At 39.0% G+C, this 16,522-nt stretch overlaps 1 protein-coding gene across 1 annotated transcript in view; it reads right to left on the bottom strand.

Moving 5' to 3' along the window:
- Window positions 1–15,199, bottom strand: part of CNTNAP4 (contactin associated protein family member 4) — a 251,334-nt gene extending 236,135 nt beyond the window's left edge. Inside the window, exon 1 of the mRNA XM_049622706.1 lies at window positions 14,720–15,199. Within this exon, the coding sequence (XP_049478663.1) occupies window positions 14,720–14,804 (85 nt within the window). The 5' untranslated portion in view covers window positions 14,805–15,199. The remainder of the gene's footprint in view (window positions 1–14,719) is intronic.
- Between the last annotated feature and the right edge of the window lie 1,323 nt (window positions 15,200–16,522).

Below are 16,522 nucleotides of genomic sequence, written 5' to 3'. Positions count from 1 at the left end.
ACGCTTGCAAATGGCTTAAGATACTATGAGGAATCTGAAGATCACCATATACCAGGACAAGCAGATACTGGGAGACTAGGAGAATTTACAAATAAATCAATGAACAATCAATTGGTTCAAATAGAGGAATGTTTAAATAAGAGCACATCCACTTGATAGATTATTATGAACCATTAGAAAAGATAAATACAAAGACTATTTAGCCACAAGAGAAATGCACTGGAGAGGATGGAAAAACACCTGTAAGAGGAAAGACTGGGTGCGAACAGATGCTGTGTTAAGATTGAGCGAAATAATGTATGGCAAACATCTGTTCCAGTTCCCAATACTAGAGGGCATTCTACAAATTTAAAATTAGACAAATTTTAAATTGAATTTAAGGAAGTTATTAGAATCATGGTTGTTTTTTCATTTTATTTATGTCTTGTTTGTTTGTGGCTCGACATACAAGGATCACAGGAAGAAAAGGGAGAATCTGTGTGCTCTGAGATTTGCAAATAAAAAGCAGAAAAGTGCCAAAGAAAACAACCTGCAAAATCAACTTTTGATAAGGGGACATGAGAAATGCATAGAGCGAATCACAACACAACTGGAGCTTGGTAACACAGAGGAGAAAGTAATTTGGAGAGGGATAAAATACTACTTGTGATAGGGCACCTAGGTGGTTCAGTTGGCTAAGCAACTAACTCTTGGTTTCAGTCAAGGCCATGATCTCACAGGTTCGTGGGTTCAAGTCCTATGTCGGGCTCTATGTTGACAGTGCAGAGCCTGCTTGGGGTTCTCTCTCTCCCTCTCTCTCTCTCTCTCTCTCTCTCTCAAAATAAACAAATATTTTTAAAAAACAAAACTTAAAAAAATATTTGTGATGTAAGACATGGCAGGGTGGTTGACAGATAAAGATGTGATTTTGATAAAGGGAAGTAAATTATCATCCTGTATTATCTGTAAGACTTGGTGGAAGGAAAATTTATAACAGAATAGTGCACACAAAGAAAATGACTTGCTTCAAAGCTAAAAAACCACTGTGATATTATAGGAAGGCATTCTTGGTGTCATGAAGATGAGTTCCTCTAGAGGATATGAGAAATTCTCAGGTAGACAGGTGGAGAGCACCAGGTGTCGATAAAAGGAAAGAAACGTTGAAGAGACAGGGCAGTGGGAGCTAGCACCCATGGCAACCAGGCAGGAGGAGTAATGGATGAGTACCTTGGGTGTCATCCTAGCAATGCCACTGAGGAGGGATTCAACTGGAAGATGACTTCACTCACCTAAGTTTCGATCAGTAAAAGCAACATATCTGCTGCTGAACTTTCAAAAATTCTCCAAAATATCAAGAGAAGATTCATTTTATTCAGGCAGTTGAGGCAGGGAGAACATTCATTATGGACTGAATTGTGCCCCCCTGCCTCAAAATTCATATATTGGAGCCTTAACCCTCAATATGACTCTATTTGGAGACAAAGCCTTTAAGGAGATAATTAAGGTTAACTGAAATCATAAAAGTAGGGCCTTTCAAGGGCCAGGCCCCCCTAGTGGGATGTGACTGGTGTCCTTACAAGAAGAGGGAGACACCAGACGTCTCTCTGACTGATCACACACCCAGCGGAAAGGCCATGTGAGGACATAGTATGAAGGTGGCCATCTGCAAGCCAGGAAGAAAGTCCTCACCAGAAACCCTGCTGGCACTTTGAGTCCCAACCTCTACGAGAAAATAACTTTCTGTTGTCTAAGCCTCCCAGTCTGTGCTATTTGTTATGGCGGGCTTTGCAGACTGATACAAAACCCAAAGGGAATAGAGAAGGGAATGGGGAAGGAGAGGGGTTAAGTGAGAAAGAAACAATACTGGCAGAATGCCTGGGTCACACAGTGTCACCATCTTGCAGAAAGAAGTTGTTTTTTCTTGGCGATTGGAGCATTTTTAGTCCCTTATAACCTGTTCTTGGGATTGCTGACTCAAAGAAGGAACTTAACAGAGTGGGTAGGTCTTTGGTACCAAGGAGCAAGGGGAGTCAATGGACATTCAGAGGATTTTACAGGTGTATACACCAAGTGATGCTTGACACGTCACTCTGAAGAGTAAAGAAGAACTTGTTGATAAAATACAAGCAACAGAATCCTTGCAAAGAAAGTAAGCATGATGCCTTATAACTTATCCTGTCAGAGAGGGAAGCTTGAAACCAAGCACATGTGGGGTCCTCTTATTCAGGGGAGGTGATTCCAAAGGCTCAAAGAGAATATGAGTGTATTCCATTTCGAAGAGCAATAGATTTGGCATCATTGAAATCAAGTCCAAGCCTTAGCTCTCCTCACCCTTACTCATGGCTTTGGAAGTACGTCCTAAATTTCCATTTCCTAGTTTGTAAATAATGATAATAATGTCTTCCTCCACCACCTTAGAGTCCACAGAGTGCCACACAAAAGGAATATTTGTCAATATTAATAATAACATAGGTCAACATATGCAAGAAGCTATGAACTCTAGAATTCCGGCAATGACAATCCTAAAGGTACACAGTGAGGAGTAAGAAACATGATGGGAATCTAAAAAGAGTGATGAACATTTACAGGAAATTAACAAAAAGAATATGCATACAATTCAAAGAGGAAAAGAAAAGCTCAGAATTCATGAGTACTTGTAAAAATAGGTAAAGGCAATGAAGTTTTGCTTATGAAGGTAAGAGAAGACAAAGGAAGCAGCGGTTACACTCTTTATAAAGTTAATGATATAACGTTAAAAAAAATAGAGACCTACAAAAGGCCATATTTCATTCTTTCTCATTGCCACGTAGTACTCCATTGTGTATATAAACCACAATTTCTTTTTTTTTTAATATGAAATTTATTGTCAAATTGGTTTCCATACAACACCCAGTGCTCATCCCAACAGGTGCCTTCCTCAATACCCATCACCCACCCTCCCCTTCCTCCTACCCCCCCATCAACCTTCAGTTTATTCTCAGTTTTTTTTTTTTGTTTTTTTTTTTATTTTTATTTTTGGGACAGAGAGAGACATAGCATGAACGGGGGAGGGGCAGAGAGAGAGGGAGACACAGAATCGGAAACAGGCTCCAGGCTCCGAGCCATCAGCCCAGAGCCCGACGCGGGGCTCGAACTCACGGACCGCGAGATCGTGACCTGGCTGAAGTCGGACGCTTAACCGACTGCGCCACCCAGGCGCCCCAGTTTATTCTCAGTTTTTAAGAGTCTCTTATGTTTTGGCTTCCTCCCTCTCTAACCCTATTTTTTTCCTTCCCCTCCCCCATGGTCTTCTGTTAAGTTTCTCAGGATCCACATAAGAGTGAAAACATATGGTATCTGTCTTTCTCTGCATGACTTATTTCACTTAGCATAACACTCTCCAGTTCCATCCATGTTGCTACAAAAGGCCATATTTCATTCTTTCTCATTGCCACATAGTATTCCATTGTGTATATAAACCACAATTTATTTATCCATTCATCAGGTGATGGACATTTAGGCTCTTTCCACAATTTGGTTGTTGTTAAAAGTGCTGCTATAAACATTGACAATAAATTTCATATTAAAAAAAGAGAACTAATTTTACTTTTCTTCTACCCTCCGTAAAGGAAAAAAGTCTTTGAATGGGAAAATGTAAAATACAAGCCAACATAAAGAAACTGAAGTCCAAGATAGATGAAGAAGCTGAAGATTTCTTTCTGCAATGCAAAAACAACTTTGTAGTACAACTTGCAAACTGGAGGAGATCACTGGCAGGTGCTGCAGAGATGGGGCGGCGCAAGGATGACCCGGACAGCGACAGGTGCACTTCGAACTTTATTCTCATGATGTGTTTTGTGTTTGCCTGTCCACTGAGTCCTTAGTCCAAACATGATGTGAGACAGTGGCCTATCAAATTATAATATGAAAGGGGGTGGGGAGGGGAAGATAGAGATAGCGAGAGCCAGTAAGAACTGGTTGGCCGTGATGACATTCATCCTAGTGGGTTATGACACACGAGAATCAAGTACTCAGCCTATCTAAATGAAATATACCAGAGATAAATACAAAGGCAAAAAAAGGTTTTTTTTAAAAAAAGGAAAAATACATGGTCTCCTAAATAAAAATGTTAAGTAATCTTTTTAAAGAAATTTTTTTTAATGTTTATTTATTTTTGAGTGAGAGAGACAGAGCACGAGCAGGGGAGGGGTAGAGAGAGAGGGAGACACAGAATCCGAAGCAGGCTCCAGGCTCTGCTCTGAGCCTGAAATGGGGCTCAAACCTACTAATCGTGAGATCATGACCTGAGCCGAAGTCAGATGCCTAACCGACTGAGCCACCAGAGGCCCCAAAATACATCTTATCTTTAAAAAACACACATTGCTCCAGCTTACCCTGATTCTGTTCATCTCCTCTCTTTTTGGCGTTTCAAGTGAAAAAATACAGAGAAGTCACCTTTTGGTGTATTCTTTTCACATTTACCGAATATCCTCTTTTCTCCAGGCACTGTGCCCGGTGTTGCAGACACAGAAATGATTAAAATAATACCTTCGCCTTTCAAAGATTTCACCATTTTGTAAAGGAGACATATTCTCTAAAAACACACTTTGAGAGTCTGTGATCGGGGCAGGAATAGTGAGCACGCAAGGTGCTACGGGGCATCTGCCAAGATGGTGACAGTTGAGAGGGTTTGATCAGGGAAGACTCCACTGAGGAAGGAAGTCGGGTTTGCTTTAGGTAGACGTTTTTCAGGAGGATTTAGAGAGAAGTGATTGATGGCCATCAGGCAAAGGGAACAGCAGATGTAAAGGCCAGGTCATAAAGGCCAGAGGACATGGGGAGGGGCAGCCCTGTGGTAGAGACACAGCAGCTGAGACAGAGGAACACGGAACAATCGATGAATACAGAGGACAAAGATATTTGCTGCGCTAATAAGGCTGAACTTACTGTTGGAAACACCTAGCAATGAGATAGTGCTACAAGGCAGGAGTTACTTTCTTTTTCGATAAAACCTTAAAATTGATTAAAGATATCAATGCATTACGGCAGGCTTCCTTAAAAATACAATAATATGTGTAGTATTTAAAAATCATGCATGATGTGGAACGGAAGGAACTGAAGTCCCAGGAAGTCATGAGGGAAGAAGGAGACAGCTGCTGCGCTGGTCCTACCAGCCAAATCAACCCTGGCAATCTGTAAGATGACAGATGCCACAGCCAGATCATCCTCAAATCCAGGAGAAGGAAAAAGGAAAATGATCAAGGCTCAATTTTGCTAATTCAGAAAATCAGAGAACTGCCAGCATCTTCTCCGGAGAATGTTTCACTGATTACTAATACTACATACATTCTTTTCATGCTAATCTATTTCATGTTGCAACTACACACACACACACACACACACACACACACACACACACACGCAGGCACGCACATGCGCGTAGAGAAACCATTCCATAGGCAAGCACACAGCAAGGCTTTCAAGAAATGAATGTGGTCATTTACAAGGCCACACCACTAAATGGCTCTGTTTTATATGTCAAGCATAGCAAATTATGATGATCATCATTTTATTCTTAGTACCTAAAATTCTACCTCATATTTTATTAGCCCACTTTTTCCATTTCTCTAACAGATATTTGACTATGAGATACTTTCTTTCACCACGTTCTGTTTTGTGATTAGGTCCTATAGGATGCTATGAGTTTAAGAAACCAAATGTTACCTTCATTGTTTGCTCTTTGCTTTCTTAAATGTAGCCTACTTCCTTTCCCAAATCATCCTTTCTTTTGTTTGTTTAAGGAAAGGCTACACATCTTATGATCCTTAAAAGATTGTGTTATGACATTTCACAGGTGCCTGACGTTTTCTTAACAGGATTATAATACAGACTCCATGTTAAAGCACAACACTTCAAATAAGCACAGAAATCATATACACAGTGGAACAAAAGAGTCTATCTGAGCAGCTTTATAACCTCGCACAGAATTCCCTCACCACCACTTAAGATAGAATTGTTTTTATTTCAGCAGTGTTCTTTTAATTAAGTCCTAAACATCCAAAATATGGCAAATGTAAATATGTATTATAAATCCTTAATTAAGAGGATCGCTAAGCTTTCACGGAGCTTCCCGCCTTAGAGATGGATTCTTTTTGTTTAAAATCAGCCAAAATCGAGAGATAAAGTGAATGATGTGAACAATGTTAAACTTTGTTTATAATGCCCTTCTCTTGGCACCAGTGTCACTTTACTGCACTGTCTTCGAGAGTTACATTCTGCTTCAATTTATCTACTGGCATTTAAGCCAAAATCTCTCTAGCCATTTTCTTCCTTCGTTGTCATGTTCAGAAAGACTAGCAACGTGGGACCAGCTCGAAGTTAAGTGTTCGAGTCCATGAGTTCTCCATGTCATATCCTAGAAAATAAAGCACTGTGGGATCACAAAAGAGCAACATTGCCCCTCTGTTTGGGATGAGGTGAAATTAAATCCAGAAAGACCTCTTGCTAATTTTTAATCCCACATACAGTTTTAAAACTATACCAGAGATTATTCTGGTATGGTAGCAACAAAGAAAGAATCCTATTCTATACTCCAACATTACTTAATTAAAAATGTGCCACTCAGGGGCAATGTTTTCCATTTCTCCGCCAATATGAACCATTCCCCAATTCCCACCAAGAGTATCTTCCAAGATAAGCACGTGAGCACACATGCATGCACACTGACATGCATGTGCGTGCGCGCACACACACACACACACACACACTGACAATTTCATCTCAGCAACTCATTTCCCTTACAGGCCATTTTCAATTTAGCTCCTTCTTTCTGTTTGGCTATCTGCCGATCAATATATTTTAAAAGACAAACACATAACAATATCTTTGAAAACTAAAGATGTCCTGAAGATCTAAATACACACACACACACACACACACACACACACACACACACCTCAGGGCACAATTATTAGCCCAGAGAGAAATTTCACTTTCTCAAATTTTCCCAAAAATCTCTCTCTTGAGTCTGACAGAGCAAAGGTCATGTTGACAGGAAACTGTGGTGCTCTCAGGTGTGGGTCCTTCAGTTGAGACATCTATTCAATGTCATCCAGGTATCTACCAACTCTAAGGTTTGCAACCAATTCCAAAAAGAGTTTATCAGTGCCCTTATTTAAAGGGCATTTTAAAAAATCTCCATATATAGGTTATAACTGCAGAGGAAATCAAGTAATAAAATTAAAAGTTATAGTTTGCTTTGAAACTATACGATAAATGCAATTTAGGAAGGCAGGTGAATTTATATATTTGCATGCTGTTTCTAAACTAATACCAACCTATGACCTCAGTTGTAAGTACCATAATTGCCGGTGGGGAAAAAAATGGTCACAGAAACAAATATGCCTTTTATGATTTAGAAGCACATAATATCTTATTCTAGAGCACTGCCAAAGTAATGAGAAGTACTTAATAAAAAAAGTAATTAGAGCTATAGCCAACTGATACGTATCATACCATTTTTTTCCTTTGTGATTTAAAAACCTTAGAGGTAAATTTCATCACTGCTCTATTAAATACTTATGGCATTAAAAACTTTTATAGTTACTAATTTTAAACTACTTAAAATGTCAAATGTTTTCAAGCTTCACTCACTTTCCCAATTATTACATTGGAATGACTCATTAACTGTAATATAAACAGACCCAATTTTACCTCCTGTTATGCTATGTCTCTGATTTTATTACCAGCGTACCACTTTTCCATGAACCATGACAAAAATCCATGGGGAGGGGAAAAAAACAAAACCAAAGCAAACACATACACTTCCTCTTCATTCCTCCTCACCAGTTTTCCTCAAGAGAACTGAAGGAATAATGAGAAGCTGAAATGCACTTTACATGTACATTCTTTACGTTTCCATAACACTGTAGTTTCAGGTACCATGTACGTGAATACTTCAGCAAAAGACATTTGGACAAAAACTTTACCCTCCAGAAATCAATTAGGAAACAAAAATATCTTTACTTGAGGAGGAGCATATCAGATTTGGTCTGTACCAAATGGACTCTGGAGCAGTCAGCATTGTGGAAGGATGAAATTCACAGTTTAAAAAAACAAGGAAAGCTGGTTGGAGAAGTCAAATAAAAAAATACATATATGCATACACACATACATGTGTACCTAATTGAGGCGCACAGGTGGATAGCTAGCCTCAGAACCCATGGAAAAAATGTAAATGTTGCAACCTCACACATCAGTTTCCCCCTAAAAAAGCAGTCAATGAGATAATCCAATGGTCAATGATACTTCTGTTATTTAGAAATGCAATTTACTGTCATTTAGAGTTATGGTTAAACTATTATTTCTCAAGAAATTTTTAAGTCTGTTTTTAAGAAAAAACCCTCAAAGCCTTCAAATTACAACACACATCTCCAGACTAAATTATTTCATTTAAGTGTATCTAGTTAAGTGAGGCTTTTCAATGAGTTCATTCTTTTAGAAGGACTTTCAGTGATAATCATAGGGTCTCCTAAAGCTCCCTAATTTTTGTCCTCACTTAGTTCAGGGCATTTATTTCTCTTTCTTAGATCTTTTCTTTTAAGTGACCTCAGCATTTTATCCTACAATTCAAGACCTGTTTTTAAAGCTTGGTTTGTTAAAGAGTATTTCTAAAAGTCCATAATTGAAAGAGCCCTTCAAACAATTATCCACATATTCTCTGAGAATTCACTCCACCATCACCACCACCACCAACACAGCTCATTTCACCTCACGAATGCAGCAAATTCTTGAAACATCTCCTATTCTACGCAAATATTCTGCCAGAGGTCTCCTGTTCCCTATCATACTCGTTGCCTTGAAAAACAGCACTAATTCTAGATAAACACTAAATAAGTAATGGAGGCCAAAATTTCTGAATCAATAAAAATTTTTAAAAAAATAAGCTAAGCAAGAATTGAAATACCAGCCCACTGAAAAAAATTAGATCAAAGCCTGCATTATTTAATATTTCACCAGAGATATTCACTACCAACCTAATTGTGCATATCTGGGATGTATATAACAATGTTGGATAAGCTTTCATAACTCCTCCTACTGTTTTCAGGGGCTGGGTCGGTCTGTGAACTTTTAATCGCCAAGGAGGAAAGGTGGAGATTTTAAAAGGAGAATGGAGGACTTAGGTAAACTGACTAGCTGGCAACCCAAAGGTCTTAGAATTCATTAGTTGATAATATTAAGGCCCTAATATTGATTTATCTGAGGTAAAAGTGACTCAAATTCTAAATACGGGATCAAATGGAGAAAAATGGATAATTATGGAGCAAGACTGATACTTTACTATGAAAAAATTCACAGCCATGTAATGATAGCATCACTGTCCCTCATCATTTCACAGCAGTCATGCACTCCACCAAAGTTCTTGGTGACACCCAGAGTAAGTCACACTGGAGTGAGCTCTGTAAGACTGTCCTTGGTTGTCTTTGATTTGGAAACTGGTCTTTGGGTGGTAAGACAGAACTCTTCATTAAAGCCGAGCCATTAAAAACAAAATTACGAAAAATAAAGTATTTTAACATATGGCTACTTACTTTGGATAAAAATGTCACAATGGAATTAGAGGGAAAAGAATTTGTAAAATGTTAGGCTCCATCAAATTTTTAACTGAAAAAAAAAAAAAAACATTAAACAGGGTAATGTAAATAAAATGAGGCCAATGAGCAGTTCTTGGAAACTAAAAGTAAATACAACTCCAAATGGACAAGACATTTACATAAAAATTAATTATGTTGGCATGAGTAGGTGAAAGGCACCTGCTTAATTATTATGAATTCTCAGTGGGGAGTACTTAAATGAAAATCTATTTTTTAATTTATTCTAGCAAGTTTGCCAATTTCAAAATTTGTAGGAAGCTGCTACTGTAAAAGTCATAGGGACAAGAACACTCTTCCAGTAACATCATCTCCCTCATACAATCAGTGATTCCAAGTGCAAGTTTCTGATTAGTATGGAATGGGATAATTTACACTCATGAAAGTATAAAATAACAACAGAATGTTCATTTAAAATATCTAAGATGCTGAAGCTTTACAAAGAGTTGCAAGTAATTCATACCTGTATGTTATTCAGAAATAACAGATTTCTGAATGAGAAAGTCTTGAAGAAGAAACACACGAGGAAGATACTAATCTGCAGGTCTCCTCTTTAATAGATCCCAGTAATACTAGCATTACTTTCAGTACCATGATCCCACAAGTACATATTTCTGTGCTAAATAATTAAGATTGAATTTTATCATAGAACTATAATGTATATACTACCCATGTCTCACCATTATTTTGTATGTTACTTAAATTAAGTGTCAATGAACTTTATCTATAAAAGGCCAGATAGTAAAGAATATCATGTAGGTCTTTATAGAAAGAGAGGGACATCAATTTTAAGAACATTTTATTGATAAAATGCAAAATGTAACAATAATTGAGTACAAATTTTTGCCATACGGGTCTAGTAATGAGAGGAATGGACGACTGAAATTGAAATTTCATGTAACTTTTTTGGACCACAAAGAACTCTGCTTTTAATTTTGTCCAAACATTTAAAAATATAAAAACCACCCTTAGCTCACAGGCTCTACAAAACAAGGCAGCGGGCTGGGCCGTATTTGGCCACTAGGCCACATCTCGCCAACCTCTGAGCTAAATATTATTACATTATCTGACAATTGATATTATGCAATTCTATTAATTTGTTTTCACTGAAGAGGTAAATTAATTCCATCTTGATACCGAGATTGGGTCCCCTAAAGGAACTGTTTGTATCTGATACAAATTCTGCAATTAAGTTCAGGAGACAATGATGTTTATCACTTAGAGTAAGCACTATGTTTCATGTGGAAGTCCTACTTTTGATCCCATGTTAGCTGTGAGCTACGTTATCCCCGGAGGTGGAGGCTGCCCTTATTAGAAATTACTGGGGATGCCTACAATCAGAAGTAGGGAGAATGTACCAAGCTGGTGAAAACAAACTAGTATCGTTGCTAGAAAAGGAAGCCAAAGCGTATGCTCACTTCTATGTCCAAAGCTCAGCAATTTATGCATTGTGTCATGTAATTATATTTTATCAGTACTTCACTGTTACGGTCTGGTTATTTTTTTGCCATGGAAAGAAATTCTTGGGAGAAGGAGGAAAAAGAAGGAAGCTTTGAGAAAGAATCACAAGGTGGAGTTTGAACAATCTGGGAATCTGTCCAGTTGCATTCACACAGCATCCCAAAGCCCACAAAAGTGATCATCTGCTCAAGCAATTACCTTCACCTATTGCTGATTTCAACATATCCTTCCCAGGCTTCCCTTAGGGTAGGTATCAGATAAGCCTTTTTTTTTCAATTAGATAAAAGAAAGAACTTAACTTCTAATTAAGTCATTCATAAGCTACTTGGTGAGCATTAAATATTTTCAAAGTAAGGCTGGGGAGGAGGTCAGAAAGCCTTCATCACATGATCTGCAAGAGTAAAAATAACAACAGGACGCTTACTTGCCTTAGTATATACACCCATTCCTTCTTTTGTGGTGAGTCAGCCTCTCCCCCCAAAACATCTCAGGGTTCAGCAAGAAACTATGAGTCCATAAGAACAATTATAAAAATAGAGGTCTTCCTTCTCAGTGCATGTCTCTTAGTAGCAAGTGAAGAAACCAACAGCCTGTGCAACGTATGAAAGAGCAAGCCCTTCCACCAGGATCCGTCTCTAAACTTTCAAGAAAGGAACACCTCAATACAGTCGCAAATCTGTCTTGACCAGAACATAGAGGAAAGACCTGGGGCTGATTCACTGCTTTTGAAGCGTCAAGTAGGGCGCTAGTAGGCAAAGAATGTGGTCCATTCAACCTATTTCATCTTTAGACAAGTGAGAGGAGTAAGCGGAGCCACCAAATATGTGTGAACACATGGGGCCGGTGGTCTTTTACAGATTTGTACACATATATACACGTGCACATACACATAGACATACATACATGTATATTTGTGTGTGTCTGCACAGAACCCTTCTGATGTAAAGTCACCCTGTTGATAACTAGACCATCTAACATTCAAATTAAAGGGCATCTAATCCCTGAGCTGTGCCTGGTTTACAGAGTGCTGTCCCATGAAAACTTACACATTGGCAGCCCTGGATAGTTTTGGGCTGACTCGGTGAATAACAGATTTGCTCCTGGTGAATCAGCTGTAAATAAAGGGAGAAGGTCTTTGTATTCACCTGGGGGACCGACCTTTAATTTTCTTTATTTATATTCAGTTCTCCCTGACTTTAATACTGGTATCCGAGATTGATTCATGTTTTAACACAAAGTCTTGTCCAGAAGAATTACTGGAGTTATTTTAACACTTTAAAAATGTTTATGCTGGTTGATGGTCACTTGTCCATACACTGAACCCCAACCTTGCTGGTAAACATATACACTTGTTCTTCTAAACAAGACAAAAGATACGAAGCTCCTATGTAGTAAGTAGACCTTGCTTCCTTACAAAAAAAAAAAAAAACAACAAAAAAAACAAAAAAAAAACCCAAAAACAAAAACAAAAACCAAAAAAACCCAAAAACAAACACACAAAAAAACCTAACTATTAAAGAATAAAATAAAAATTAGGCAATGAATTTTTCTCTTATATATATTGCTGCAAATCATACCACCTAGGTGACATTAACAAGAAATTAGTAGATGCAATGTTAATTATATGAGGGCACTTACTGCATTTTTGACACTTTAAGGACTGTCAACTCAATATACATGGTAAGCAAGAACTCCAACTTTAATATTTAAAGAATTCCTAATAATTTAAAATTCTATAGGTTCTTTAGGTTTTTCAAATACTTAGAAGAGCATTAAACCACTTCGTGAACAAACAAAAGCTGAGAAAATACAGAACCGGAGTTGGAATTTTAAGCGTCAGCCGGAGGCTCAGCCAAAGCTAAGCACCCCTGAATTTCCTGCTCTCCTCAAGTCTCAGCAGCTCCTCTGAGATGTATTCAGTAAACACACTAAAGATGCGTTACAAAAAGAAAGCTATTTCATGTCGATGTGCCTTGTATTGGATTTCAAGAAAACAAACATAGACAACCATCAATAAAACAAGTATCAATCACACTCACACATTATAAACCCAAATGCAGGCAGTGTCTTGGAAAGACATGACTGTGTCTAGGCCAGACTTCCAGCTCTGCTTTTCTGAAGGGAAGGAGGCTTCAAGTGATGTGCTTCACATTGTAAGAGTGACCTCTAGTGCCTTCCTTTTGTGTTGAACTTCTGTAGTTGGACCATGAATTACTTCTGCCTTCTCTGCAAAACTTTGTGTGCAGGGGTCTGCGTGTCTGTCGTGTTACCGTTTGTCTACTACAACGCTTGTCAAATGCTACCATGACAGCATTCGAAGACTGTGACTAGGTGAAAACATGCAAATTTTCTGGTCTCATGGAATTCTTATACAACCAAATTAAAACTGAATCTGAAACACGGGACAGCCATCTGAGGGATGTTCTCCTCTTGCAGAGTGATAGATACACCATACCATTAAATGAGCTAATACTGCCTGGAAACCTGACATCACAGTAGCCACACAGTGTAAAGGGACATTTGGCCTGTGCCAGGTGGGCCATTTATTATGTTTTCCCCACATCAAAGTGCTTCAGTGTCCTCAAGGGATGTGCCATAGCAAATGCCTGATTACTGGCTTGGTCGTATCCCCTGAACGTAACCCTGGTTATACAGCAGCAGCATAAATTCCTGAACAGGCCTCACAGCCCTTTCTGGAAAAGCAATTGAGCTTTTCTTTTTAAATCAGAGAAAGAGATAAAAAGTTGAACTTGCAGAGCTTACTTATCATTCATGGAGGATATAGAAATTCTCCTATTTAGAGATTTAGGCCAAATATAACTTTTAAAACTTTTTCTATCTCCAATAAAAAGTGGATGAAGGGACTTCGGCCAAATTATTTCAGATGATACTTAAACAAGAAATAAAGTCTTAATAAATCTTCCCTGAATCAAATAACTTAGAATATTCAATCACAAATGTATAAAATTAAAAATAATACTTTTAAGAATTAATACTTCTGACAAATCACCTGAATGTTTTTCCTTTAAGCAAACTGTAGGAATCAAGCCCCCTCTTTCAAGAGTACTCAAATCTCATTCTATACAGAGTGAGGGCACAATTCTTAATACTGAGGTTCACCTCCACCAATTTTGCTCCTGAATTCTGCAGTGCATTTCAGTTATCAGCCTGGCATCATTTTAAAGATGCAGTCTGCCAATGCAAACTTCAGAAACCTAAGCTAATGCAGCATAATGTGAAGTCTGCCAGTTGTTTTCCTGTTAGACATAATTCCAATAAAATTCAGTAATCCTTAAAAAGGAAGAAATGAAGACATTCACAGGCGATTCCCTGGTTAAGATGCTAATTTAATGTTTTACTAGAACTTGAGCTTTATTCAATGAATATTCAAAGATGAGAGGATAAGAGTCTGCTCCTGGACAAAAAAAAAGAAATGACACTTTGCATATTTTGACCAGACCAGGAAGAAAGACATGTGTAAAGCAAGTCACATTCGCAGGATTTTTAAGTGAGGCTTCATTTATAGCAATATGCTTTGCAGCAATTCCAGTTGCAAAAAATAATCATAAAAACAACAGAATTAAAGTTTCGCAGACAGTCCCCCCCCACCACCACCACTGCAAGTTTTAAATCATTTGCTGTATACTTACAGGAATTCCCAGCTATAACCCTGTTCCAATTTTGAGCAGATAACAGAAGTAGCGTCTTGAGGACAGCTCCGGCGACAGACCCCATGTTCACATTTACTGGGCTCCCCCAAAAGATCGTGAGTGGCTCTCCGCGCCGTCTGGGTCTTCAGCACCTCTGGGTCTCTCAGTGGCTCTCCCTCCTTTCTCTCTCTCACTCTCTTTCTCTCTCTCTGTCTCATACACACACACACACACGCTCCCCACACAGGCACATACACGCTCCCCCCACACAGCCCTGGCTCCTCACTGAAATGCACCCAGCATCTTTCCGAACAAGCGTCCACACCGACCAGGCCACGCCCACTCCTCGCCGGCGGTCCCCGACCGTGGCCGCGGTCCCTCCTCCAAATTCACAGCGGCGCTCAGAACCCACCGCGCGCCGAGCCGCTGATGGAAGCTGCACCTGCAGACGAGGCCTGCTGCTCCGAGGCCTCCTCAGGGCTCCCTCCCCGCCCCGCTATTCTCCAACAGTCCTTAACCCTTTCTCCCCTCCGGACGTGTGGGTGGGGGAAGGGGCGAGAAGGCGAAGCCTCCCGATTTTCTGGAGGTCTTGCCTTTAGCGGAGCCAGTCAACACACCGAGCACATTCGTAAATATCCGGGAGGGCATCCAGGTAAAACTGCATTATGTTTCAAAACAAAAGCATAAAAGAAGACAGAAATAACTAAGCAGTATTGGTAAATTGTAGCTAAAACTGTGCTCGGGGAAAATACTTGCTGCTGTTTTTCTCTGTTTATATAAAACTATCCTCCTCAGCTATGGTGCCAGGATTTTATCATGGAAATTCCTCACAAGGAAACAGACATTCCTGTTTGGCAGATATTTAGAATCATCTGGTAATAGTCTGCGAGAAATTAACATTTCTTATTTTAGTGCATCAGGAGGACAAATCCACAAACTGAGCGCTTTGGATGGATTTATTTTGATGAACGCATCGTGCTGTGAATAGACAGCTGCATCCTACAAATTCTTTAATAACAATTCCCCAAAGGCCTGAAGTGAAAAATGCTGGGATACTAAAGAAGGGAACCCCCCCTACACACACCCACAGGCACACACACACACCCACATCCACACACACACACACACACACACACACACACACACACCAAGCCTAAACAATGTAAAGATGTAATTCAAATGCTCTAAAGGAGGGAGGAATAAACTTGAATTCAGAAGACCATCAGCCACAGAAAAATTACTCTTCTAATGGCTGATCCATGAATACTGCCATTTCTTGAGTAGAATATTAAAATATTTAAATAGTGGAGTTAATATCACACAATGATAAGTACATCACACGGTGTCAGAGAGGATAATCTCTTTAAAAGAAATGTGAAGATATTTAACTGATAATGTGCTCGATTTTATAAGAATAGGAATCCAAGAGTTGCCAAGCATCTCTGGGTGATTACACATTAGAAAAAATAAGCCTATAGCAGCAGCACCCTTGCTATGGAATGAGTGAAAGAAGGAGAAAAATGACCGAAGCATCCTCCTGTCTAGCTGTAAGAGCTAAACAAACAAGTTTAGCTCTTGCCTACAAACAAAGCAGAACAGATATTTTTACTTTTCCTATTTTACAGATGAAAAAACAAGAACAGAGAATTTAAATAATTTGAACAGGTCGGAGAGTTAGTTAAGTAAAGCACTGAACACTGCACTTTGTTTTTCTGACTCCAATTTTAATGCTCTCAGCCTGGGACTTATTGCTTCTCACATCACAGCACACCTCCTCCTTGACCAGTCAGTGGTGGCTAAAAC

Source organism: Panthera uncia, assembly GCF_023721935.1.
Source record: "Panthera uncia isolate 11264 chromosome E2 unlocalized genomic scaffold, Puncia_PCG_1.0 HiC_scaffold_20, whole genome shotgun sequence".
Classification (NCBI taxonomy): Eukaryota; Metazoa; Chordata; class Mammalia; order Carnivora; family Felidae; genus Panthera; species Panthera uncia.
This window is presented reverse-complemented; position numbering and strand designations above follow the sequence as displayed.